The 24,088-nt window shown below is 44.7% G+C and overlaps 2 protein-coding genes across 3 annotated transcripts; one reads left to right on the top strand and one right to left on the bottom strand.

Annotated features, from left to right (window-relative positions):
- Positions 1 to 2,706: 2,706 nt before the first annotated feature.
- Positions 2,707 to 13,229, top strand: LOC133954215 (cAMP-specific 3',5'-cyclic phosphodiesterase 4B-like). The gene is made up of 16 exons (XM_062388543.1): positions 2,707 to 3,386; positions 4,694 to 4,828; positions 5,939 to 6,066; positions 6,163 to 6,345; positions 6,464 to 6,503; positions 6,703 to 6,773; positions 7,123 to 7,285; positions 8,209 to 8,302; positions 8,415 to 8,572; positions 9,629 to 9,727; positions 9,829 to 9,993; positions 10,420 to 10,519; positions 10,615 to 10,769; positions 11,145 to 11,267; positions 11,382 to 11,564; positions 11,683 to 13,229. Exons 1-16 carry the CDS (start codon positions 3,345 to 3,347, stop codon positions 12,892 to 12,894), a joined length of 3,051 nt encoding a protein of 1,016 aa, XP_062244527.1. The 5' UTR covers positions 2,707 to 3,344; the 3' UTR covers positions 12,895 to 13,229.
- Positions 13,230 to 14,736: 1,507 nt separating this feature from the next.
- Positions 14,737 to 23,519, bottom strand: LOC133954216 (ADP-ribosylation factor-binding protein GGA3-like). Of its 2 annotated transcripts, XR_009920761.1 has the most exons (17): positions 23,402 to 23,519; positions 22,298 to 22,382; positions 21,203 to 21,278; positions 20,511 to 20,609; positions 19,933 to 20,056; positions 19,731 to 19,831; positions 19,534 to 19,614; positions 19,311 to 19,445; positions 18,348 to 18,561; positions 18,043 to 18,207; positions 17,910 to 17,959; positions 17,721 to 17,833; positions 17,412 to 17,545; positions 17,131 to 17,300; positions 15,825 to 15,935; positions 15,257 to 15,485; positions 14,737 to 15,176 (listed from the first exon to the last, which is right to left on the bottom strand). XR_009920761.1 is itself a non-coding variant. In XM_062388544.1 (16 exons), the coding sequence occupies exons 1-16, from the start codon at positions 23,442 to 23,444 to the stop codon at positions 15,375 to 15,377; spliced, it is 1,812 nt and encodes a 603-aa protein (XP_062244528.1). In that variant the 5' UTR covers positions 23,445 to 23,519; the 3' UTR covers positions 14,737 to 15,374. The 2 variants fall into 2 exon arrangements, 1 of the variants encoding a protein (XP_062244528.1); XM_062388544.1 differs by having other exon boundaries at positions 14,737 to 15,485.
- Positions 23,520 to 24,088: the final 569 nt, after the last annotated feature.

The following is a 24,088-nucleotide window of genomic DNA, read 5'->3' on the forward strand; positions in this document are numbered from 1 at the left end:
TCTCTCTCTCTCTCGCTTCCACCTGCATAATTAATCTCTCGCTCCCTCGCTCCCTCCCACTCCTTCATAATTAATCGGAGGGTTTGATATAGTGACTGTTTGAGGCAAAGCTTCTTTGCTCGGTCACTTTTGTAAATAGGAAACAATCAGCGCAGGCGCGGAGGCATAAATCAAATCTGGATAATGTCGATGGGCGAGTGACAGGACCAGCGTCCTCATGGAGAACTGCTCCTGTGTGTTCATTCATCCGTCCACAGTTTACGCACCAGTCAGGTTTTTATATGACATCATATGAAGAAACGAGCTTTCTCATAGCTGCATTTTCAAACATTCTTTTGTTGCAGCTTCTCAGATGAAAAGATTTACTTAATTCTATAAATTTCTTATGTCATATTAAACTAAATATCTTTAAGTTTGAGACCAGTGATCAGTCAAAACATTGAGTTTCACTGATTAGGTGCATTTTTAACTATTTTCTGACATTTTATTGACAAAGCGATGAATCATTGAAAATAATCCACTGATTATTCAATGATGTCACTGCAGGCGTACTTCACCTCAGGATGTTGTTTTGTAAAGTGAAGTAATTTGAACCAGTTTAATTCTAGTTGATATAAACCTTTACAATCATTTATATATTTTGATTTTGCAATGTTGGACCGATTAAACACTTTTCATCTTAAAGTCATCTCAGGATTTGTAATATCTTTATGGATGTTTTTCACAGCTTCATGACAACATTGATAAAAACCACATTGCTTCTCGTGGAGAAGTAAATTCATCAAATGAAGCTGACGCAAAAAAATATAAAGGACGGTTGAGCTTATTCCAAATTGTCCAATATTTTAAAAAACGGTCCAGCTTGATTTCTTGTTTCTGGGCTTTAAATGAATCAATGTGCTGCGTGTCCTTGAATGACTGGAGCAGGACACAGTCAATTTGAGGGGAAGGGGGGAAAAGCAGAGCGAGTAGCAGGAGTCATGGTTCCTTATTGTGATTTTAAAAAATATGAGCAGTGTGTTCCAACAAAAATCGGCTGTGTGTGTCTGTGTGTGTCTGTGTGTGTGTGAGAGGTGGCGAGCAGTGACGCCTGACTACTGAAGCAGAGAATTGGCGTGTGGCTGCCAATAAGAGCGAGAAAAATAAAAGACATTGCCAGAGGAGGAGGAGAAAGAAAAAAAAAGCAGAGTGGGGGTACAGATGGAGAGAGGGGAGGAGAGGAGGCTGTTGTGTGGGATTAATGGAAAATGTGCAGGAGGAGGAGGAGGAGGAGGAGGAGGAGGAGAAGAAGGGATGGGGGCGCGGAGATGGGCTTCTCCATGGAGGTTGTTGTGGGGAAGGGGAGGGGGGGGTTGGCTGGGGGAGACCACTGTGGCAGGGGAGAGGGAGAGGAGAGTCAGGGAGGGGGAGGGGGGGGGGGAAGCTGGTGAAGCCGCGGATATTCATGAAGACGCCAAGTGTTTTCTCTCTCTCTCTCTCTCTCTCTCCCCCTCTCTCTCTCTCTCCCTCTCCCCCCTCTTTCTCTGCCTCCCTCTCCCCCCCTCTCTCTCTCTCCCCCTCTCTCTCTCTCTCCTCTCGCCGTGGTGACACACTGTGAGTCTGCAGAGAGACAGAGGGAGGAAGATGGAGACAAGTGAAAAAAGAAAGACGAGGCCCAGCCCATCTTCCCATTGATCTTGAGGCGACCAAGGTGAGTGTGTGTTTTTATTCTTGCATGCTGCGGCCTCCCTGTGTGTGTCTGTATGTCTGTGTGTGTGTGTGTGTGTGTTGATGTACATGTGTGTCTGTCTGACACAGGCATGATGGCAGGGCTGTCCTCATACATGCAGGCTGCCGGAGCGTGTGTGTGTTACCTTTGTGTGTGTGTGTGTGTGTGTATATATATTGGGGTGCGGGGGGTTGTTACTGAAGAGCCGGCTGCATGTTGATGCATTGCTGCTTGGTTTTATAAGCTGCTTTATCTGTAGTGGAGGTTGTACTGCCACAGCCATGGTGTGTGTCTGTCTATGTGTATGTGTGTGTGTGTGTGTGTGTGTGTGTGCTCATATTTCTCATTGTCTGAGCATATGTATGTCACTGTGTCACTGTGCATTTGTTGATTTCACCACATACACACACACACACACACACACACACACCTGTTCTTATTATTATTTCCAGCCCTTCTCCTTGAGTGGGGGTGTTCTCAGTGACCCTGGGAGAAAGTGGTCCCCCCCCACACACTGTGTCTGTGCACCAGCTCAGTCATAAACATTCCGATATGCTGGAGCCGGTCCCATCCAATGGAATTAGGTCAGCTCAGACTGCTCAGAGTAATTATATAACATCACAGAGCCTTGGTGTTGCAGTGTCTGTTCAGAATTAGCTGAAGGTAAAGATCCTGCCAGGCCACAGACACACACAGTGTTTATCAGGTCTGTCTCTTTCTGACTCATTTATCAGTCCAGCAACCAATTGTTAGGATATAAGTAAACGGATTTAGATTGTATTCATAATTTCTCCATCAAGCTACTATCTGCTCCTTCACATACAGAATCTGCAAGGTGGGTTATGTTACCAAAGGACTTCTCTTGCTGTGGTAGAGGATTTTCTCGTGTTGAATGAGTAGAGGTGAATTCAGCCGATGATTCTCCTGCTCGGTCTTTCTCAGATTGCACAGATTAGATTTAAACTCTTTAATGTCTGTTTTCTTCAAAGGGAATCGACACAGGAGAGGGAACACTGAGAGCAAATCAAAGATGGACCCGGGGAAATCCAACCTGAAGTTCTGACCTCTGGATTTCTCAGGACTCTTCTCCCTCTGCACAGTTTGGATCCATATCTTTTGTGGAAACTGGATTCATGTCGGATCAGGTTCACATCTGGGAAAAGCTCGTGCCAACAATTCTCCAGGTTGGATGATTATTCCTGAAAACATGGGGAAGTGTTTTCTTCAGCAGCGACATCATGAGCTCTGACCAGGACGTCTCGTTGGCTTGTGTAGCCAGAGGAGGACGACATGCACACACACTCTCTTTTCAACACAAACTTGTAGCTCACACAAATATGGAGTGAAACTTTGGATTTTTATTTCTTCCACCTTTGGCTTGGGGAAAAAAACCACGAATCAGAGCACAGGTCATTAACCTCACACGGGACCTGGACCCTCAGTGGGGCGCACACATGCACCAGAGAGCGAGCGAGGCGGTCGGCTGACTCAGCTCCAATGGGGGCCGGTGGCGACCCGGTCTGACCCCGGTTTGACCTTGCAGTGACCTCTGACCTCTCCGGTCCTGGCTCTCCACCTGCTCTGCTGCCTGGGTTCGGGAACGCTCCGCCCCGGGGCCCAGAACGAGCCAATCAGAATGAAGAAGAGCCGCAGCGTGCTGTCGGTGACTGGAGAAGAGGTGAGAGTGTAAACAACGGTGGATGAGAGTGAGAGTGTTTGTGAGTCCACAGCAGGTGGAGTGTGTGTTGTGTTGAATGTGTACCATGACATACTGACCTCACACATCCAGGCTCCCTTTGTTCTGGTTTTGGACGCACTGGGAAGTCAGAGTGGACGGCTCCCCCCCCCCCCCCCCCCCAGCCTCTGTCTCCGTCCTCTCTGCAAATGAGCTGTTGTCTTTAAAGGTGACGTCTTGGTTGAAGGACATAATCCGAAGCATTATTCAAGACCTTATTTATTGATCATGCTGAGTGAGTGCCCATACATGTGTGTGTGTGTGTGTGTGTGTCTGTGTGTGTGTGTGTGTGTGTGAGCATCCTTCCACATCTGGACGAACGCAGCATGGAAGCAACACGGCACTGTTGCCTAGCAACTGCTGCCATTCCCCCAGTGTTTTGTTGCCACGGTGCTGCAGTGCAGATCAGCCTCATCACAGACACACACACACACACACACACACACACACACACACACACACACACACACACCGTCATGTCAAAACACACGCGTTGATTGTTTGTAACTACATGTCTTTTTGTGGAGGTTTCACAATAGAAAATGTGACAAAGTGTTTAGTAAACATGTTTGGTGAATGTGCAACAATAACAACTGTGTGATTCTCTATTGTTAGATACAACATTTGTGTGTATATAAAGAGAGGTATGTATATATAAAAAGAGGTAGTAGTATATAAAGAGATGTCTATAAAGAGATGAAGATGTATATAAAGAGAGGTAGATGTATATAAAGACATGTAGATGTATATAGAGATGTAGATGTATATAAAGTGATGTAGATGTATATAGAGATGTAGATGTATATAAAGTGATGTAGATGTATATAAAGAGAGGTAGATCTATATAGAGATGTAGATGTATATAAAGCGATGTAGATGTATATAAAGTGATGTTGATGTATATAAAGAGAGGTAGATGTATATAAAGAGATGTAGATGTATATAAAGAGAGGTAGATCTATATAGAGATGTATATGTATATAAAGCGATGTAGATGTATATAAACTGATGTTGATGTATATAAAGAGATGTAGATGTATCTAAAGAGAGGTAGATGTATATAAAGAGAGGTAGTAGTATATAAAGAGAGGTAGATGTATATAAAGAGATGTAGATGTATCTAAAGAGAGGTAGATGTATATAAAGAGATGTAGATGTATCTAAAGAGAGGTAGTAGTTTATAAAGAGATCTATATAAAGAGCTGAAGATGTATTTCTCTCCCTCCTCTGCCCTCCGTCCTGTCTCACAGGGAAATGGCGCTGATGGAACAGGTGCCGGGGAGAAGGCGGAGTCATCGCGCTACAGCAGATCTTACACATCTGGGGCCACCCTTGGGGCCGAGCTGCGCAGAGGGCGGAGCAGGAGACTCTCATCAAGTCTCCAGGTACTGAGAGGAAGCTGGGGGCCTATTAGCCTGCTGATGGAGGGGAAATACATGAGGGACAGGAGCAGACAATCACAAGGGGGGAAACAGGACAAAGACAGGAAGTCAAGGTGGAAACACACGAGGAACCAGAACTAAATGAAAAAAAGGGAACACAGAATCAAATCCAACATTAACCTCAACACGAGGAAAACAGGCAAAGTAACAAAGAGTCCAAGATCAAAACTCAAATACTCCAAGTCCAGATTCACGACATAGTTCACCCTTAAATGACCTCAACATTAGAGGTAAACAGCATTTGCAGCCAAATCCAACACAATTGAAGTAAATGGAGAACAATTCTTCAAACGTAGAAAAACAACAGATAAAAAACACAACATGCCTCCATTATGCTCCTGTGACTAATGTGATAATAGGTTGTGTTTACAGTTTGTCCCATTGCTTCCAAAGTCTAAAAAACTTTTACTTTTGTTTTCACACTGGATTTAAATCAATGGAAACCAAAATCTTCCTTTACCTACGACTAAAACTAAATTAACTAATTGAAAGTAATTAAATGTGTATTTGTAGCTGAACATCATGAATTCATTTAAAACTTGTTGACAGTGAATCTTCCTCTTCTGTGGCCTTGGAGCAGCAGCTTTCTTTGGTTTTATTCCAGCATGAATAAAAGAGAGAATTAACAAGTTCCCCTGTAAACTGTCATCTGCCCTCTGCCCTCTGCCCTCTGCCCTCTGTCCTCTGCCCTCTACCCTCTGCCCTCTGTCCTCTGCCCTCTGTCCTCTGCCCTCTGCCCTCTGCCCTCTGCCCTCTGTCCTCTGTCCTCTGCCCTCTACCCTCTGCCCTCTGTCCTCTGTCCTCTGTCCTCTGTCCTCTGCCCTCTGCCCTCTGCCCTCTACCCTCTGTCCTCTGCCCTCTGTCCTCTGTCCTCTGCCCTCTGTCCTCTGCCCTCTGTCCTCTGTCCTCTGCCCTCTGTCCCCTGTCCTCTGTCCTCTGCCCTCTGCCCTCTGCCCTCTGTCCTCTGTCCCCTGTCCTCTGTCCTCTGTCCTCTGACCTCTGCCCTCTGTCCCCTGTCCTCTGTAACTCGACCTCGACCCTCTAACCCACCAGGTGCCCTGCTGGCTCCGCCCTCGAGATCGCACCCGCTCACCAGAGGTCCTGAGCAACGTGTCCCGTCCCACAACTCTCCCTCTCCGAATCCCACCACGCATCTCCATCACGCATGCCGACACCGACAGGTTCACACACACTTTGACCTTTGACCTTGCAGAACGCTGTGCAGGCTGTCTCCCCCCTGTCCCCACCCCTCACTGATCCTCACTCTCCTGTTCCAGCTACGAAACAGAAAATGGCGTGTCGCCAGGTCACAGCCCGCTGGGCTCGCAGAGTCCAGGCCTCACCCTGCACACCTCCTTCCCCTCGGGCCAGAGACGAGAGTCCTTCCTCTACCGCTCGGACTCGGACTACGACATGTCGCCCAAGACGGTCTCTCGAAAGTCCTCCCTCGCCAGTGAAGGGTGAGGCTCAGGGAGAAGCTGAGATCATGAGTGGGTGGGCGGGAGAGAGTGTCTCTGATGATGATGTTTTCATTTCAATCAGCTCGTCTCCAACTCTTCCATCTGCTCCTCCTCTCAGGCACACGTCCGAGGACTTCATCGTCACACCTTTCGCTCAGGTGAGGTGTTCCACTGAGTTCACTGGATAGATATGAATTGTTTTAAATGTTTCCTGCTGGTTCCAGTGGCCACCAATGGCTTCTCAGCCGCTTGTGGCCAAATATTTAAATGTAAAGGATTGAAATCAGTGTGTGGCATTCAGTGTGACATGTACAGTTCTCTGACGGTGGTGTCCCATGATGCTGTGTGATGATCTAGGTACTGGCCAGTCTTCGATCAGTACGGAGCAACTTCACCATCCTCGCCAACGTCTCCACGCCAACAGTCAAGTCAGTTCTGATTCTAAATGTCCTGAAATGTCCCAGTGATGCTCATCATGAAAGTGTGTTTGTGTAACCGCCACAAAATCGCTAGTTCAGACTTTACCACAGTTTCTGAGACCTTCAAGTTCCAGGGGGAAAGGGAAACCCGCCGTAAATAAAGCTGTCTCAGATAAACATATAGGAACAAAGGTAGAAAGTAAAAAATCCTGCCACAAAACCTGAATTAATAAAAAAAAAAACATGAGGTGAACTGGTATCAACACATTGATAAAGTAGAGGAGCACATGCTGCTGTAAACATGTTGCTAACTTGTCTGCAGCTTCCTGCCGGTTGAACTAAGCACCGTGTTTTATAGGAGGTCTCCTCTGGGCGGAGTGTGCGTCAGTCCCAGGGCGACACTGTCAGACCAGCAGTACCAGCAGCTCGCCCTGGACACTCTGGAGGAACTGGACTGGTGCCTGGACCAGCTGGAGACCATTCAGACCCACCGCTCCGTCAGCGAAATGGCCTCCAACAAGGTGAGTAGAGATCATCGGTACCTTACTGTCAGATACGTCTGGTGTTCAGACTGATTCGTGCACTTATTTAAACCTTTGTAGAGTCCATTGTTATTGATCCTTGTATATTTGTTTGTACATTTGTATATTGATTATTGGTTATGTGGGAGCATCCCAGTGTTTTTCAACCTGGGCTCTATGTTAATATGTGAGTGGTTAATGATGGAACTAACAGAAACTTTAAGAATCGGTTCAAGCCTCAGCCGGCAGCAGCCATGACACAGCGACAGAGGCTACAGTGTAATCTAATGGGGCAACTGCAACAGTCCATGAAATAACGACGAAAAGTGCATTTGTCTCCACTGATAAAAGCCTCAAATCATTAATCTGGGTATTTGGGAAGATACTCAATTTTATGTTTAAGTTCAATACATATTCTCTCTGAAATATCTGATTGCTGTCCTCATCTGTTACACGTTTTTTTGGAAAAAACAAAAATTTAGTTAAAGAGAATAGATAATAAATAAATAAAAAGTTTGTCCTGTTTGTGAGTGGATTATAAAATACTTCTGATTTTGTAAAATACCTAAACAATTAACTTTTCCGCTGCGAAGACCAAATGAAAATCAACTTAATCAAAACAACACAACAAGGAGTTATTTGAAAACATCACAAAAAAATCAGATAACAAAGATTTAAAAAACACCAAGGCGAAAGGTAGAATATAATTACAGCTGATATTATTTAAAACATTAAGATACGAGAACCAAGTTCTGCCAACAGGTCATATCTGAGGTGAGGAAGTTCTGGATCATATACTGTAGTGACATTAGAGAAGATATAGTTTATAAATGAACAAGATGAGTTGATTGGTAATTACCTCAATGTTTCTCCCACTAACAAACAGAGCCACTGACTGGTTTGTGTTTTCCTCTCGTTGGCAGTTTAAGAGGATGCTGAACAGAGAGCTGTCCCATCTGTCGGAGATGAGCCGCTCCGGTAACCAGGTGTCTGAATACATCTCCAGCACCTTCCTGGGTGAGTGGGAACCAGGAGCTGATCCCAGTCCACCACAACATTTACCACTTTCACCAAAAACAGAAGCAATAAGTCCTCCTCCTCTTCTTGTTGTTTGTCCATCATTCTGCAGACAAGCAGAACGACGAGGAGATCCCGTCTCCCACCCTGAAGGACAAACCCATGAGTCACATCAGCGGTGTGAGGAAACTGTCTCACAGCTCCAGCCTCTCCAGCAGCTCCATGCCTCGCTTCGGGGTCAACACCGACCACGAGGACGAGCTGGCCAAGGTCTGCTCGTCTGTCGGGCTCCTCTGTGACTCACACAGAACCAGTTACACAGTCGCAGCTCTGACTTTGAACGTTCAATGATGGGATTCTTCTCCCAGTAAATAGTTAAAAAAGCTTCCCACCAGTAAATAACCAGTTATGGAATCTATTCACTGAGATATTTGTCAGGTTCAAGTCCGCCTCATTCGTTCGTTTCAGAAGTCTCCGGCTCCGCGTCTCTATTCTGGATGTGAACATGAATTATTTACTGTTTGTGGTTCCATGGAAGTGAAGGAGGCTGCAGTCAGAGATCTGTGGAGGCTGAGACAGAACCATCAAGGTTATTTATCCTGACGTCTGCTGTGTGATCATTGTTAAAAAGGCACCAGCACCGGAATGAAAGAAGCTTCAACTGTTCATAAGCACTGGTTTTACTGGGATTCTCTTTAACTTCAACATCCTGGATGATAAGACCTAAAATTGTAAAATGATTTAACCTTTAAAACTTGTGATTCAACAATTTTTTGTACTGGGTCATTCAGGGCTGCAACTTGTTATCACTTTCATAATGGAATAATAAGACTTTCAGCTTTTTTCAATCAACTGTAAGAAACTCTTTTAAATTAATTGATCCCACAAACACAAAACCTGAAGCTGTTAAATTTAACCCTAATTAAAGAAAATATTCATATATGAGAAGTTTGCAACCATGACTTTTTGCTTGAAATCTTCTGCTAATCCGAGAATTAACTAATCATTTTACCTCTAAAGTAACTTTCTGATTGGCTGGTTCAACTTTTGGACATTGATTGTTGTTTATTTTAGTTTTATTATGTGGGATTCTGACATTTTTCATAAATTTTGTTTAGTAAATATTATGCATCATGTCGCAGTGTGTTCCTAAAACCCCTGAGTCGACTCAACTCTGCCTGTGATGCTCTGAATCTAAATCTGTACTATTGTTTAAAAGACTTTTAATGAATATTTAAAGTTAAACATTTATTTGAGCCTTTACTATGTTTCCTGTGATCAGATTAACAGTTAACACGCATGTCCATGTCTGTGCTGTTCAAACAGGAGCTGGAGGATCTGGACAAGTGGAGCTTCAACATATTCAGAGTCGCAGAATTCTCCAACAACAGACCGCTCAGCTGCATCATGTACACCATCTTCCAGGTGAACACAGCCAGAGTGTGTCTGTGTGTGTGTGGGTGTGTATGTTGTACATGATGAACTCCTGGTGGAGGGTTAGTGAACTCCTCCCTCCTCCTCCTCAGGAGCGCGAGCTGCTGAAGACGTTTCGAATCCCACTCGACACCTTCGTGACCTACGTGATGACCCTGGAGGACCATTACCACGGAAATGTAGCGTACCACAACAGCCTGCACGCGGCGGACGTCACCCAGTCCACACACGTCCTGCTGTCCACACCTGCCCTCGATGTATGTCGACACCACACACACACAAAAACACACACACACACACACACACAGTCACACACACAGACACACATCGGATGTACCCAAAGACATTTACTACACTACTTTGCTGAGGTACCTGTTCTGCTTGTGTATTTAAATATTGTTTATTATATTGTACTTTAAATACTGTTGTAAATAAATATGGATAAACCCCCAGATTTCCTTTTTTTAAATATATTTTGTTGGGGGTTCATTAGACCGTTCTCTTTGTAGTTGATGGTAAAGAACTGACATCAGACTCAAAATCCTGTATTTTCATCTGATGAAGTAACAGTGGTGTGTGTTTGAAGCTCATTGACTTGTTTCTCTTCTCTGACTCGTCCCTGGTCTCTGGTCGCTGGTCCCTGGTCCCTGGTCTCTGGTCCCTGGTCCCTGGTCCCTCATCAGGCCGTCTTTACCGACCTGGAGATCCTGGCCTCTCTGTTCGCTGCAGCCATCCACGACGTGGACCACCCTGGCGTCTCCAATCAGTTCCTCATCAACACCAGTGAGCACAAACACAACCAGTGAGACGTGTTTCTGGATGTTTGCAAAAAACGTTTTCCCCTCCTCCTTCATTCTCTCTCTCTCTTTCTCTCTCAGACTCAGAACTGGCCCTCATGTACAACGATGAGTCCGTGTTGGAGAACCATCATCTGGCCGTCGGCTTCAAGCTCCTGCACCAGGAGAACTGTGACATTTTCCAAAACCTCACAAAGAGACAGCGCCAGAGCCTCCGCAAGCTCGTCATCGACATGGTGAGGAGCACGTTCACCACAAACACACAAAATCCAATCTCTCCCTGGTTTCAGTGACTCTGTGGCTTCTGTTCTCTGCTTCCAGAATGTCCCTGAACAACTTTTACCATTTAAAAACTTTTTTAAAACTTTCTCACTCCCTGATTTCAACTGTCAACATCAAATGTTGTTCCTGCTTTCAACTTACACATCTTTGGTTCCAGCTTCAGTCGACAGTTTGGGATTAAGAGTAGTTTGAGGTCATGTGTGTGTTTGTTGGGGAGTTTTTGTTTGTTTGTCAGGTTTTTGTTTGTTTACATTTTCACAGATTTCCCAGGGAAGCATTTCATGGCTCTTGATGAAATTCATTCTGGTGAGTTGTGTCTCTTCCTGCAGGTGTTGGCCACAGACATGTCCAAACACATGACCCTGCTGGGTGACCTGAAGACCATGGTGGAGACGAAGAAGGTGACGAGCTCCGGTGTTCTGCTGCTCGACCACTACACAGAGCGAATACAGGTGAACCACCATCGATACCAGTGCCTGTTCTGTCCGTCTCACACTAAATGGAATTCTCCACACGTCCACAGCGTTTGTTGTAACATTAGCTGGTCAACGTTCTTGTGTGTGCAGGTGCTGAGGAACATGGTGCACTGTGCCGACCTGAGCAACCCCACCAAGGCGCTGCCGCTCTACCGACAGTGGACGGAGAGAATCATGGAGGAGTTCTTCCGACAGGGCGACAAAGAGCGAGAGAGAGGGATGGAGATCAGCGCCATGTGTGACAAACACACAGCGTCTGTGGAGAAGAGTCAGGTGAGGATGGATCAACCTCCTCCAACCTCTCTTTGTTAATACAGTCAGATGAATAGAGGATATGAGGGAACCACGACCTTCGACCTCTGAAATCTAATCAGGTCAATGTTTTTTCCAGGTGGGTTTCATCGACTACATCGTGCATCCGCTGTGGGAGACGTGGGCCGACCTGGTGCACCCGGACGCCCAGGAGCTCCTGGACACGCTGGAGGAGAACAGGGAGTGGTACCTGAGCACCATGCCCCAGTCTCCCTCGCCTCCCCCGGACAGACACCTTCAGCACGACCGCTTCCAGTTCGAAATCACCCTGGAGGACCTGGAGCACAACAACCACCAGCACGTGCACCTGAAGAACAGCAATGGCGGGGGGATGGAGATCTGTGAGGACCGGGCGGAGCCGAATGGCGAGGGACAGAACCACGTAGGAGCTGACATGGAGGAAGACGAGGAGAATCACAACAGTAGACAGAATGGAGTCCCGGATGAAGAGGAAGAGGAGGAGGAGGCCAGAGAAGAGGAGGAGGACGAGGAAGAGGTACAGGAAAACATGGAACAGGAAAATGGAGTGGAGCAATTAGAAGAGGACGGAGCAGAGCAGATGGATGAAATGGAAAAGCAAGAAGATGAGGATGGCGAGGAGGACGAGCAGACCAAAGAGGACGAGGAGGAGATCGAGAAAAGTCAGGAGGAGGAGGAGGAGGAGGAGACCAAAGAGGAAGAGGAGGGGATTGAGAAAAGCCAAGAGGATCAGCAGGTGGAGGAGGAAGATGTAGGAGAAAATGAGGAGGCAAAGGGTGATGAGGAAGAAATTGTAGAAAAGGAGGAGGTAGAAGGAGAAATAGATGGAGAGAGAGACAGTGAGGGGGAAGAGGAAAATGAAATTGAGGAGGAAGAGATGGAGGAAAATGTAGAGGTGGAGACGGAGGAACAGGTTGATGAAGAGGAGAAAGTGGAAGAAGAGGAGGACGACAAAGTTGAGGAAGAGGAGGGTGAGAATGAGGAGAAAGTGGAAGAAGAGGAGGGAGAGACAGAAGAGACTGTAGACGATGAAGAGGGGAAAGGAGAGGAGGAGGAGGCAGAGGAGGAGGGAACAGGAGAGGAAGAGGAGGCAGAGGAGGAGGAGGGAAAAGGAGAGGAAGAGGAGGCAGAGGAGGAGGAGGGAAATGGAGAGGAAGAGGAGGTGGCAGAGGAGGAGGGAATAGGAGAGGAAGAGGAGGTGGCAGAGGAGGAGGGAATACGAGAGGAAGAGGAGGTAGAGGAGGTTGAGGAGGAGGAGGCAAAAGGAGAGGAAGAGGAGGCGCCAGTTGAGGAAGAAGAAGAGGAAAGTTAGTAGGGTGTAAAATCACAACTTGAAAGCATCAGTGAGGAAAAAGGTGAAGAGATGAAGACGTGCGTAACGAGATCCGTTGAGGCTTCGACAGTCAGCTGTGTGTGGCTGCTGAGGAAGAGGATGAAGAGGAGGAAGAGGAGGGAGATTCCTGCACGAGCCTCTCGGTCACAGACGTCTTAACACGAACTTCAGATCTCACAGAGGAAGCGGAGAAGGAGAAACTCTCCCGAGCGAACGAGCGTCTGAATCCGCCGGTCGAGACCCAAAGACCTTCAGAGTCTTCATCGCCAAGTCTCCGTACATCCATCACTGCCGCGGGCGATGAAGTGTGTGTGTGTGTGGGGGGTCAAAGTCCCAGAAGCAGGTCTAACCACTTTTGTAGCTCCTGATAATAATAAAACATGCAGGTGATTGCGTGTGTGTGTGTGCGTGTGTGTGTGTGTTCTCCCCCGACCTCATGGATTATCACCCGTCGTCTCTTTGACACACACTGGGCATCGAACCCTTAAAAAAAATACTTCTGTTTGAAGAAACGTCAACTTCCTCTTGTTTGTCAGAAAAAGAAGAAAAAGCAAAACAAAGTGTGGAAAGTGTCGTGTGTCGTCTTCTGTCCACGGAACTGACCCCGGAGCAGCTCAGAGAAATGACCTTGAAGCGACGATGCTGGATTTCTGATTTCTTCAAAGCTCCAGAGGCGGTGAACGTGTTGTGCGTGTCGATGTCGGTTTTGTGTTTAAAGATTCAAAAAAAAGAACAACACAACAGTGTTCATTGTGTGTCCCGGGGCCACGTGACTTTTGATTCCTCGGGTGAATCGTGCCAAAACTGACCCGGGACCAGCCGCGCTGAGCATAGCGGCTCGTCCACCAAGCAATGAACTGTCGGACCGGGGGTTAACGGTTTCTGATGGTCTTCCACAAAAATCCCATTTTGTTTTTTTCTTATTTTCGTTTGTTTGTTTTTTGTAATATTGTATTTGGCACTTTATCTAACACCCCTGTTGCATATATGTACATAATAAACATGTATTTTAACCTGCTGATGTCATATAATAAATATGATCAATGAAGCTGATTGGCTGGTGTTTTCAGACGCTGCCGACTCTCGACCCACAATACAGGAAGTGGGCAGTTTATTAGGGACCGGCAGATGAACCAATGCAGCCTATCATAGCAGACCTTTATGACCTTCAGGGACGTTATTGTTTGATAGATTCGAAAGTATGATCGTGTGGAGGATGTCGTTTTTATGCTGTATCATTGTAAATGAATGAGAATGGAAAAAAGTACACAAGAGATTTCTGTGACAATCAGTGGAAAAGATGTGGGATCTGTCAGGGAAGAATTTAATTCAATCATGATGTGGATCCAGATCAGGGAGCAGAACCGGGGACATGTTCTGACTTTCTTAAACTTGGAGAGATGAAGAGTTTTGCAACATTTTTCCTTGATTTTATAGAGAAATTAGGTGAAGATCAAACTAGAAATCTGGATCTGTAGAATTTGAATGTGGTTTCATGAGGGGACCTGATTGTGTCTTATTGTTACACTGCAAATAGTGGGCTTAATCCAATCATCTGTCCTGGTCTGATTTAGTAATTTCCTAAAAAGTTGAGCTGTAACAAAAGGTTTACTGGCAACATTTTCAGTAACTCATCAATTATCAACCGAAAATGTCAAATGCCGACAATTTCCTGCTTCTCAAATGTGTGAATACAAAGTCTCTGCTCATATTTAAGTGTTTCTATCGGCAATATTTTTTAAGATTTTTTGGGGATGATTCAGAAAGATAAAGAAGCTGAAGACGAATCAGCGGCAATATCACAAACTCATCATAACAATGTTAACAGCAAAATACAACTTTATTTGGCTTGTTCCTGTAGAAATGAACTTTCCCAAAACTGTAGTACGATTTATTTATTTGGAAGTTTCACTGCTTTCAGTCTTTGTAGAAACTATTACTCTAACATCACCTTTTAAGAAAATAAGATTTCAAGATACAACCAGCACCTTGTAGAAAATCCACTGGTAACATCACATGTTCAATTAACTTATCTCCTGAAAGCAGAGAACTCTCCCACACACACGTAAAACATTTTCATCTTATGGCAGTTTAAGAATTCTGAACGTCACATGAGAATAACAGAAAATAAATACAAAACTCAATCTGCAGGCAACAACTACACACAAGGAAAAAATACTGTTCCATCAAACTGGGCTTGTGTGCGAACTCTCAACAACAGGCAGCAATCACACAAACAGAAGACGCACCATCCCATAATACTGAAAACCAGAATCAGGTAGAAAAATAAAAAACCAAACCGTCAAATTTCAGTAAATATTGATATTTGCTTGTCGTTTACCTCGTGAAGATCGACTCCAGATCAGGTTTCCTTCACCTTCTTGTTCATCTTTCCTTTTCAAATTCTAAGGTTTAAGTTCCAGTTACAAAGTTTTATTTTAGATTCCAGAGCGAAGTTTTCAGTGGCCAATCAGAGAGCTCCAGTCCGGGAAGCTGTGGATGTCTCCGGTCTCCGTCAGCTGCTGGTCTCCATGAGTCAGGGTCAGCTTGTAGCGCAGACGCACCCGCCGCTGAAGGAGGGAGGAAAAGAACAGACGTCGGTATTGGGGGAACAAAAGCGTGAATTTGTATAAATATAAATATAAATAAAATTCAAATCAAGCTTAAAAACCAAAGACATTCAACTTTTTTGGGGTTGAAGCTTTGTTTGTTGCAGCAGTTTCTCCTTCTCTACAAAGTGAAATGAGTTCCAATCTTACAATACAAAGATTTATCCTGTTTATCTTGTACATATTAGTTCTTTTTCTTATTTTCTCATATTGATATAGCATGTTTACTCCTTTTTCTTTTACACTTTCTTCCTTTGTATGGAGGTAAGCTCCCCCGTTATGGGACCAGTGGTCTGGTACCTTCTGAGGATTGGCCAGCAGGACGACCTGGGAGATGGCAGGTGGAGGCAGGAGGGGGTTGTATGGAGCGAGGTGCGTCCCTGAGGCGGGTTGAAGTTTCACCAACATGCTCTGAAGGAAACAGACACAGACCAGGAAAAATAACAACAGTCAATAACTCGTACAGCGTCTGTTCTGCACCTGCTGGTTGGAATGGGTTGTTCACTCGTCCTGTGGGGATGCAGGTTGCATCGTTTTCACTGAAACTGTGACAGTGACCTGCAGTTAAAGATTTACGACAACTTCTATTTACAAGTGTTTTGGTTGTTTGCAGTGCGTTGGGCTCTCCGGGCCACCGTAGTGCTCCATCTAGTGGAGGCCTGTCTCCAGCAGGGAGCAGCAGAATCATTCAAATATATAATGATGTTGATCAACTGCTGCTCTGATGAGGAACAGTCTTCTAACAGTGTCTGAACTGGGAACAGTGGGCAGCTGCATTAAGCACTGGTGTCAGCCTCAGCTCTGTGATGTTACCTGGGGGGGGGGGGGGGGGGGGCGGACGGACACATTGTCTAGAGCTATATGGACAATATAATATTTTATTCAACAATAAATTGTTTTATCTTTAAATAAACAGGAGACGTTTTAATGTCCCTGTATTTTAATCAGCAGACTGTGTAGATTAATTTTATTTTTCAAAGTAAAGTCCAACATTTTTACTGTTTAGATTACGACATTTTTCAAAGTAAAGTCCAACATTTTAACTGTTTAGATTAAGACATTTTTCAAAGTAAAGTCCAACATTTTTACTGTTTAGATTAAGACATTTTTCAAAGTAAAGTCCAACATTTTTACTGTTTAGATTAAGACATTTTAAGTAAAGTCCAATTTTGTCCAACATTTTGACTGTTTAGCTGATAATTTCTGGATACTTCAAAGTACTTTAAAAACACTTTGCTCAATAAGTTCAGAGAGAGACTGATATGCCTGTGTTCAGGACCTCTGTGACTGCCTACATACTGAATATCAAACATTTTTACTGAATATATATTGAGCAGACTTTTACTGTTAAGATTAAGACATTTTTCAAAGTAAAGTCCAACATTTTTACTGAATAGATTAAGAGATTTTTCAAAGTAAAGTCGAACATTTTTACTGTTTAGATTAAGACATTTTTCAAAGTAAGAGGCAGTTGGAAAAACAGGTTTCAACATTAAAATGAGTTTTACTTCATTTTCAAAACAGAATAAAAAGTTCATCCCAGTCTTCGACCTGCTGATGTGAAACCTGAAAGTGGAACTGGGCCACTGGGACCGGAGTGCGGTACCTTGGGAACAGCAGCTTGGAACAGGAGGTCTCTCACATGGAGGGCAGACGTGTTCACGGTGGAGATGACGACCACAGCGACGCCCGGCTGACCCACCGGAGAGTTCCTGGCAAAGTGAAGAGAGACGTGGACGCCGCCCTGATCGAACAGAGTGATCGGCTCCAGCTGACCTGAGGCCAGAAGACACGTGGATTAATCCTCACAAATCACCAGGAACACTCTGTTACTATAAAACACAGTCATCCATATAAACTCTAATTTAATGGAGTTTGTAGACGTACTGGGTTTGATGGTGTCCATTGGCACAAAGACCTGTTTCAGTAGCAGTGGAGGACAAACTGTCTCTGCAGTGACTTCAGCTGGCGTCCTGTAATCTGATCCTGAGCCGCTGAACTGATGATTTTGAGGGAAAGACCTGACGGGAAAGAGAAGGAGTCAAATCGAGATGGAAAGACACTGATGATCGGTTTGTAAGCAAAATGCCAAATGTTTTATTTTATAAGTGAACATCTGATTTGGTGACAGCTCTGATCTGAACCCAGAAGAAATCTAAAACGAATTCCCCTCACAGCAGAGCTCTCCATTCTCACCAGGTGCTGGTCCCGTTGGATCCGATGCTGCCGCCTCCACATCCTCGAGGTCTCAGCAGAAGTCCTCTCGCTCCGTTCTGCTCGCTGCTCCTCTTCTGAAAGACGTCATTCAGCTGCCGGAGGAGAAACCGTGTTATCATCTCCTCCAGAGGAAATCTTCATTTATAGATCATTTACTTTAAAACTCACCTGCATCAGTTCCTCATAATACGACTTCGATGTCTCCTTTTTGTCAAACTCTGTAAATTACGAGACAAAGTGTCAAGAATCATATTCACAAGTCGTGAGAACAAACAAGAAGAAGGTTTAAACGAAGCTTTACCTGATTCCGAGAAGTCCGGCCCAGGGTGGAAGGCGTTGTCCAGGTGAGAGGAGACGAGTGGAGGAGAGGAGGGAGGTGAATCAGCTTCTCTGGGAGTCTGAGGAGAATCCAGAGCCGACAGGTCGATGAGGTGGTAACTTTTAATCTCTCTGGGACTCGTAGGAGCTGGAGGACCAAGAAGAAGAAGAAGAAGAGGAGGAGGAGGAAGAGGAGGAAGAAGAAGAAGAAGAAGAAGAAGCATCAAACACCAGCAGAATGAAGACGAACACACACGAGGTCAGAGTCTTTTCCTGGACGAGACCTACCGCTGCTTTCACTCCTCCCTTCTTCTTCTTCACCTCTTCTCTCTCTTGCCCCGTTGCACTCTCTCCTCCCCACCTGGTCTTTGTAGGCGTTGACCGCGAGCGTGAGATCGTCGTTGGCCGCCAGGACCTGAGCCAGAGCGGCGTCATCGTCCGCCGTGTCGCTGGCCAGACGGAACAGGCCGGGCCTCAGCCGCTCACAGCTCTCGTACAAGGCCTGCGGGGGGGGGGGGGGGGATATAACTGTGAGTTATACTGGAAACATTTAACGTGAAGCTGGTTTTGAATTGGATCTGTTATCCTTACTGTTTAAAGTTACATTCACAAGAAGAGACATTGCTGAAAACCTTGAGTGAAATATTTAATATGATATGAGAAAACAAAAAGTTCCCATGAAATAAAAGCTTATTTCACTGGTTGAAATATGAAAAACATAAATCACATACATAGTATAGAATAAAAACACATAGGATACACTTTAAAATATTATCCAAATATCCCAGTGAGAGTAAGGATAAACTGTCAATAAGAGCAGGAAGTATAATGTTTTTTTTATACATTTGTATATGTTATTTATTTATATATTAGTGGATACTATGTATTTTTTGTCTGGGGATGAACAAGTTAGTGTGTGATGCACATAACAGAGCTTCAGCCTGTTTCTGCCGCTGCAGCCGGGCGGAGCAGAGGAGTCCTTCATGTCTGACGGAGACGATGCTGCTCTGACAATCAAATACTTGTGTGTGAATTATTTATTTTGATTTAACATAAAAGGGTTTTAATCTTCAGTTCTCATGGCAGTGTTCTTCTGAGCTGCAGCTTTGAGAGTGTGTGTGGTTATTGGGGAATAAACTCTCCCTCTGTTTGTTCACAGCTTTGTGAGTGGACACATTCAGAGTCTGGAACAGAAGAACTATTTGACTCACTTATAAAAATGACAGCACTTGATTATTTAAATGGACCGACCTTGATGTCCTCACTGGGCGGAGACGAGGTTCCTGAGATGTTCCTCCTCAGGAGCTCCCGGAGCCGCCTGGTGCTGCTCTCCACCTCCTTCAGGGTGGACTCACGCTTCAGAGCTTTCTCAGCCTTCTCCTGCTCCTAAAACAAACACACACACGTAATTATAATCAACACACACACAATTATCATGAAAGCAAATCTGTCGGTCAGCACTGCAGCTCCTCACCTCCTTGATGGTGCTCTTTATGAGTCGGTTTGCCAGTTCCAGGTCTTCAGGACGAGCACTCTTCAATAATCTGGCTAAAACCTGACGATACAGACACACACGTGATGAGACTTTACATGAGCAGACATCACACACACACACACACACACACACACACACACACACACACACACACACACACACACACAGACACACACCTTGGCCTTGTCCTCCTGGTCGAAAACAGACTCTGTGGATCTTTGTGGAGGAGGAGCCATGATCAGTGTGTCTGGTAGTTTGGGATCTTCCTTCACGAAGCCTGAAACAACAACAGAGAGTTAAGAGGGTTTAAAGAGAAAAGGACCAAACCCTGAGAATCAAGTCCATCCCGTGTGTAGAAGGTGTCTCTGTGTCTCTCACCTTGTGTCTTCAGCATGTTGTACGCCTCCTGGATCTTAGGTTCGTCTTTGAGCCACAGCGTCCAGCCGTACAGGACCTCCGTCACTCGGTCCTTCACCTTCTGAGGAGTCCACGCTCCGAAGTACTGCTCAGAGGAGAACATCGGGTCAGTCACACCCGTCTTACTCCTCAGGAAGACAGGGTCCATTTCTCTGTGTGACGCACTTTGTGACTTTTATGAAATAAAGATTATATAATGATAAATTTGTTCTTATGTGTGGTTTGAGCCTTGTGATGTGACGACCCTCTCTGATGCAGGAGTCCGTTGTCGGGCAGATTCACCTGCTCTTTCACTAGATAGGCTGGTGTTGTATTTTGATTTAAATATTCAAACTTATTTCTGTAAAATAAACCAGTTTCTGATTCAAACTCATGTGTGGTCGTCCTAACTGTGATATTGTCAGATAAACGCACAGAATCAGGACAATAAATCTCCTTTGATTTGAACTTTAACTGCAAAGAGACTGTTTGAATGAAATGAGGAACCACTTTGAAGTTCCAGCTGCTGAGAACATCTGTCCCTGTGTGACCAACGGTACCTTCGGTGTGAGGAGTTTGATGAGCTCATTGAGAAACCGAAACTTTGCCGCTTCGCTGTGGAACCTCTTCCCGCAGTTGTTCATGCACGCCTCCAGGACCTGGAGATCAGAGCAGACCATCAGGGAATGAAGCTTCAACAAGGGAAGGTTAAACAACATATATATGTCTATAAAGAGCGAGAGAGAGAGAGAGAGAGAGAGAGAGAGAACGGGTTCTGTCTCTGCAGGATTGTGGTTCTCCACCTTTAGACATCACGTGACACGAGGCACATGAACATCAGGACGCTTCTTCTAAGTGGCGTTTCTAAGTGTGACCCTGCAGCGCTCTGAGATGCACAGAGAACGCGGCGTCATGGCAGATTTCAACGCAGATTAAAAAGCCCCTCATGTCTCCATGTGATCACAGTTGGTCACGGATTCCGCTCACGGGATCTCGTTAAAACAAAGACATTGTTTTACAGGTTGATAGACGAGCGAATCCGAGACAAAGAGCAGGAGATAGAGACTGATGTAAACTGTGACCGGGACAAAGGGGACAAAGGAGGAGGAGCATTCAGAACATTTTAGAATTTAGAAAGAAAAGAGTTGTTAGAAGCCTCTAAGAAACCCTAAAATTAGACAACAGATAAAAATACACAGTGAACTGCAGATGGTGGGTATTTGAGGGTGTGGTGAGGAGTCTGATTACTCACAGTGAGCGCCTGCAGAGACTCTCTCTCCTGTGGGGACTGGATCTTATGAGCCAGGAGACTGGTGGCAACCTGAGGCCTGAAAATCAAGTTTCAAATCACGTTAAAATGTCTGAAAACATTTGAAAACTGAGACGATGCAACGGGACAAACAATTCACAAGCAGCAGCAAAGAAACAGATTTGAGCATTGATTCCAGTAAGTAAGACGTTTTACTGAGCAGAGGAAAAGGGTCAGAGGGGGAAAAGGTGCAGGAGAATCTCCCCTCACTCTTTCACAATGTTGTCACTGAGAAGCTGTGGACGTGAAGCAACTCTTTCTCAATCACCACCATCGTGCAAAAGAGAGTCAGAGGAGCTAGAGGCCAGCGGACGAATGGTCCATTCATGTTTACAGTTGGAAAATCTATGTGGAGACACATGCAGGAGTGTGTGTGTGTGTGTGGGGGAAATAAAGTCACATCTGGTTCTTACATCTGTCCCGAGAGATCCGATCATAACAGGATGTTAACACCAGGTCTGATTAAAGTCTGACAGGGTTTCTGCAAGTTACATTTACAACTGAATGAAATATAAGATCTGTGTGTGGTGTGTGACAGATGTGAAGGAACATCAGGGACTCAGACCTCCCTCCCACTTCCCTTGACTCAAAGATAAGATGAGTCGAGACTCTGTGTTATCTCACAAACCACAGTTAGAGACAGTTGGTAACGTTTCTCTTGTATAATAATAAAATAAACTGAGGTTTTATGCACAGTTGAATTTGTGTTGAATACTAATATGTAAAAATGTTTACCCATTCAAAACTTTCTAGTGCTTAAAATTCAGATTATTGACTTCTTATGACTTTTGCAGAAACCCTGATTGAGTCTGATCAATCTACGTGGTCCGAGATCCATGTTACATACACACACACACACAGACACACACACACAGACACACAGACACAGACACACAGACACACAGACACAGACACACACACACACACACACACACACACACACACACACACACACACACACACACACACACACACACACACACACACACACACACACAAAGTCATCACAAGTGTAAACTGTGTCTCAAGTCTTCTCACCCATCGGCCTCCTGGTTGACCAGCTGGTAGAAGCCCTGGATACAGTCCCACCTGTCCCCCTGGTTCTCTGGGTCTGTGGCCTGGTCTGGAACAAACCAGAAATAACACAACTTAACAGGGAAGTGAAATCAAAGACAGGTCTGCAGAGAGACAAATAAGACATGTACTGTATACATAGTAAGTTAGAAGAAACTACTACATGGAGATATACAGTATTTACTCTGCAACAATCAATTAAATACTGATGTTCAGGCATAAAACTCACAACTTAAAAATAAAGGCGCTTCAAATAACTCCACCTGAAACACTTTCACTTTATGAAGAGAGATTATGAGTCAAAGACGATGAAGTTTTTCTGTCATCCTGCCGATCAACATGAAACCTCGCTGCACAAAGGAACGAGAGTTGATCTGAATATAAAATGTCCACAGCTTGGACACTGACTTTTGAAAATATTAAATTATGGTGCAATTCTTTTCATTATTATGTTAAATCATTGGGTTTATAACTGATGACGGCACGTGGAGCACATGGTAGGAGCATTAAATATCAAACCACTAAAATATGAATTTCACTATGATGTCAGAGGAATAAGAGAGAACATGGAGCCTCCAGTTTAAACCTGATTAAACAATGATTAACTCAATTAGCTGACTGATAAGGAGCCGGACCACTGAAGAGCTTGTTTCCCTCATGATACTTAAATGTCTCTAAAACCAGCTTTTAACAGTACGACCGTGTTTTTATACTCAAATTAAAAAGGGTAAAAACTTCCTGATAGATAATTCTGAAATATTTCTGCAAATCGTGAACGCGCCTTGCAGAAGCACAGACGCAACACACTCATGGTCGGGCACGCGCGGGGGTAAAAACGCAAACTTCCTGTTTCCACTTTAAACTTTTTGGATCAAGTGAAAACATAATTTTTAAAGTTGATCCGCACGTGCGTGAATTCAAAGTTTCCCCGTTTTAACGTCACTTTGACCCGGTTAACGTTCGGATGTGAGATGGTCACGTGTCGTCAACAGGCTTCCCGAGCAAACAGGTTAAAAACAGAATCACGAGCAGCACGTGCACTTCCTCTCAGGTTCCACTTCCACTTACTGAGCCACGAATCCAAAGTTTCCGAACCGGCTCCGGTCGCCATCACCGTCCCGTCCCGAGCTGCTCCGCCGCTCACAGTGCGTCTCTCCTGGGGAAGCGGAGGTGTCAAACTGCCGCTGTCACTGCGGAGACATGTGACACTCACGCCCCGTCACACTCCTGACACATCAACACCCCCCCAACCTCCCTACACACACACAAAGCCACATCCACAGACACACAACATCTACACTGTTACCACAATATGTGTTCATATGAACCAGAAACTACAGTATTTATAATATATATATATATGAACCAGAAACTACAGTATTTATAATATATGTGAACATGAAGTAACACAAAGCCCCAAAAACCATACTTCACTAAAACTATAGTATTTATAATGTATATCAACGCAAACCCCCAAAGCCACAGACACACTATAGCTACACTGTTACCGCAATGTATATATTCATGTGAACCAGAAACTACAGTATTCATTATATATATGAACATGAAGTAACACAAAGCCCCTAAAAACCCTACTGCACTAAAACTATAGTATTAATATTATGTCAACACAAACCCCTACAGCCAGAGACCCACATCTCGACAGAAACTAAAGTACGAACTATATTTATTCTGTTTTTTATTATGAAGAGTTATGACTAACACAAACCCTCCCAACAGACACACTCATACACT

Source organism: Platichthys flesus, chromosome 5, assembly GCF_949316205.1.
Source record: "Platichthys flesus chromosome 5, fPlaFle2.1, whole genome shotgun sequence".
In the NCBI taxonomy this organism is placed as follows: domain Eukaryota; kingdom Metazoa; phylum Chordata; class Actinopteri; order Pleuronectiformes; family Pleuronectidae; genus Platichthys; species Platichthys flesus.

Bases quoted from the DNA above. Each gene is read 5' to 3' on its own strand.
- LOC133954215 (XM_062388543.1), top strand. From the start codon at position 3,345: ATGAAGAAGAGCCGCAGCGTGCTGTCGGTGACTGGAGAAGAG. The intron at 6,504-6,702 runs GTGAGGTGTTCC...GTGATGATCTAG, and splicing joins TCGTCACACCTTTCGCTCAG to GTACTGGCCAGTCTTCGATC. The intron at 9,728-9,828 runs GTGAACACAGCC...CCTCCTCCTCAG, and splicing joins TCATGTACACCATCTTCCAG to GAGCGCGAGCTGCTGAAGAC.
- LOC133954216 (XM_062388544.1), bottom strand. From the start codon at position 23,444: ATGGCGACCGGAGCCGGTTCGGAAACTTTGGATTCGTGGCTCA. The intron at 17,546-17,720 runs GTGAGAATGGAG...CTTTCCCGTCAG, and splicing joins TCCAACGGGACCAGCACCTG to GTCTTTCCCTCAAAATCATC. The intron at 15,936-17,130 runs GTACCGCACTCC...TGTTTCCTTCAG, and splicing joins TCCAAGCTGCTGTTCCCAAG to AGCATGTTGGTGAAACTTCA.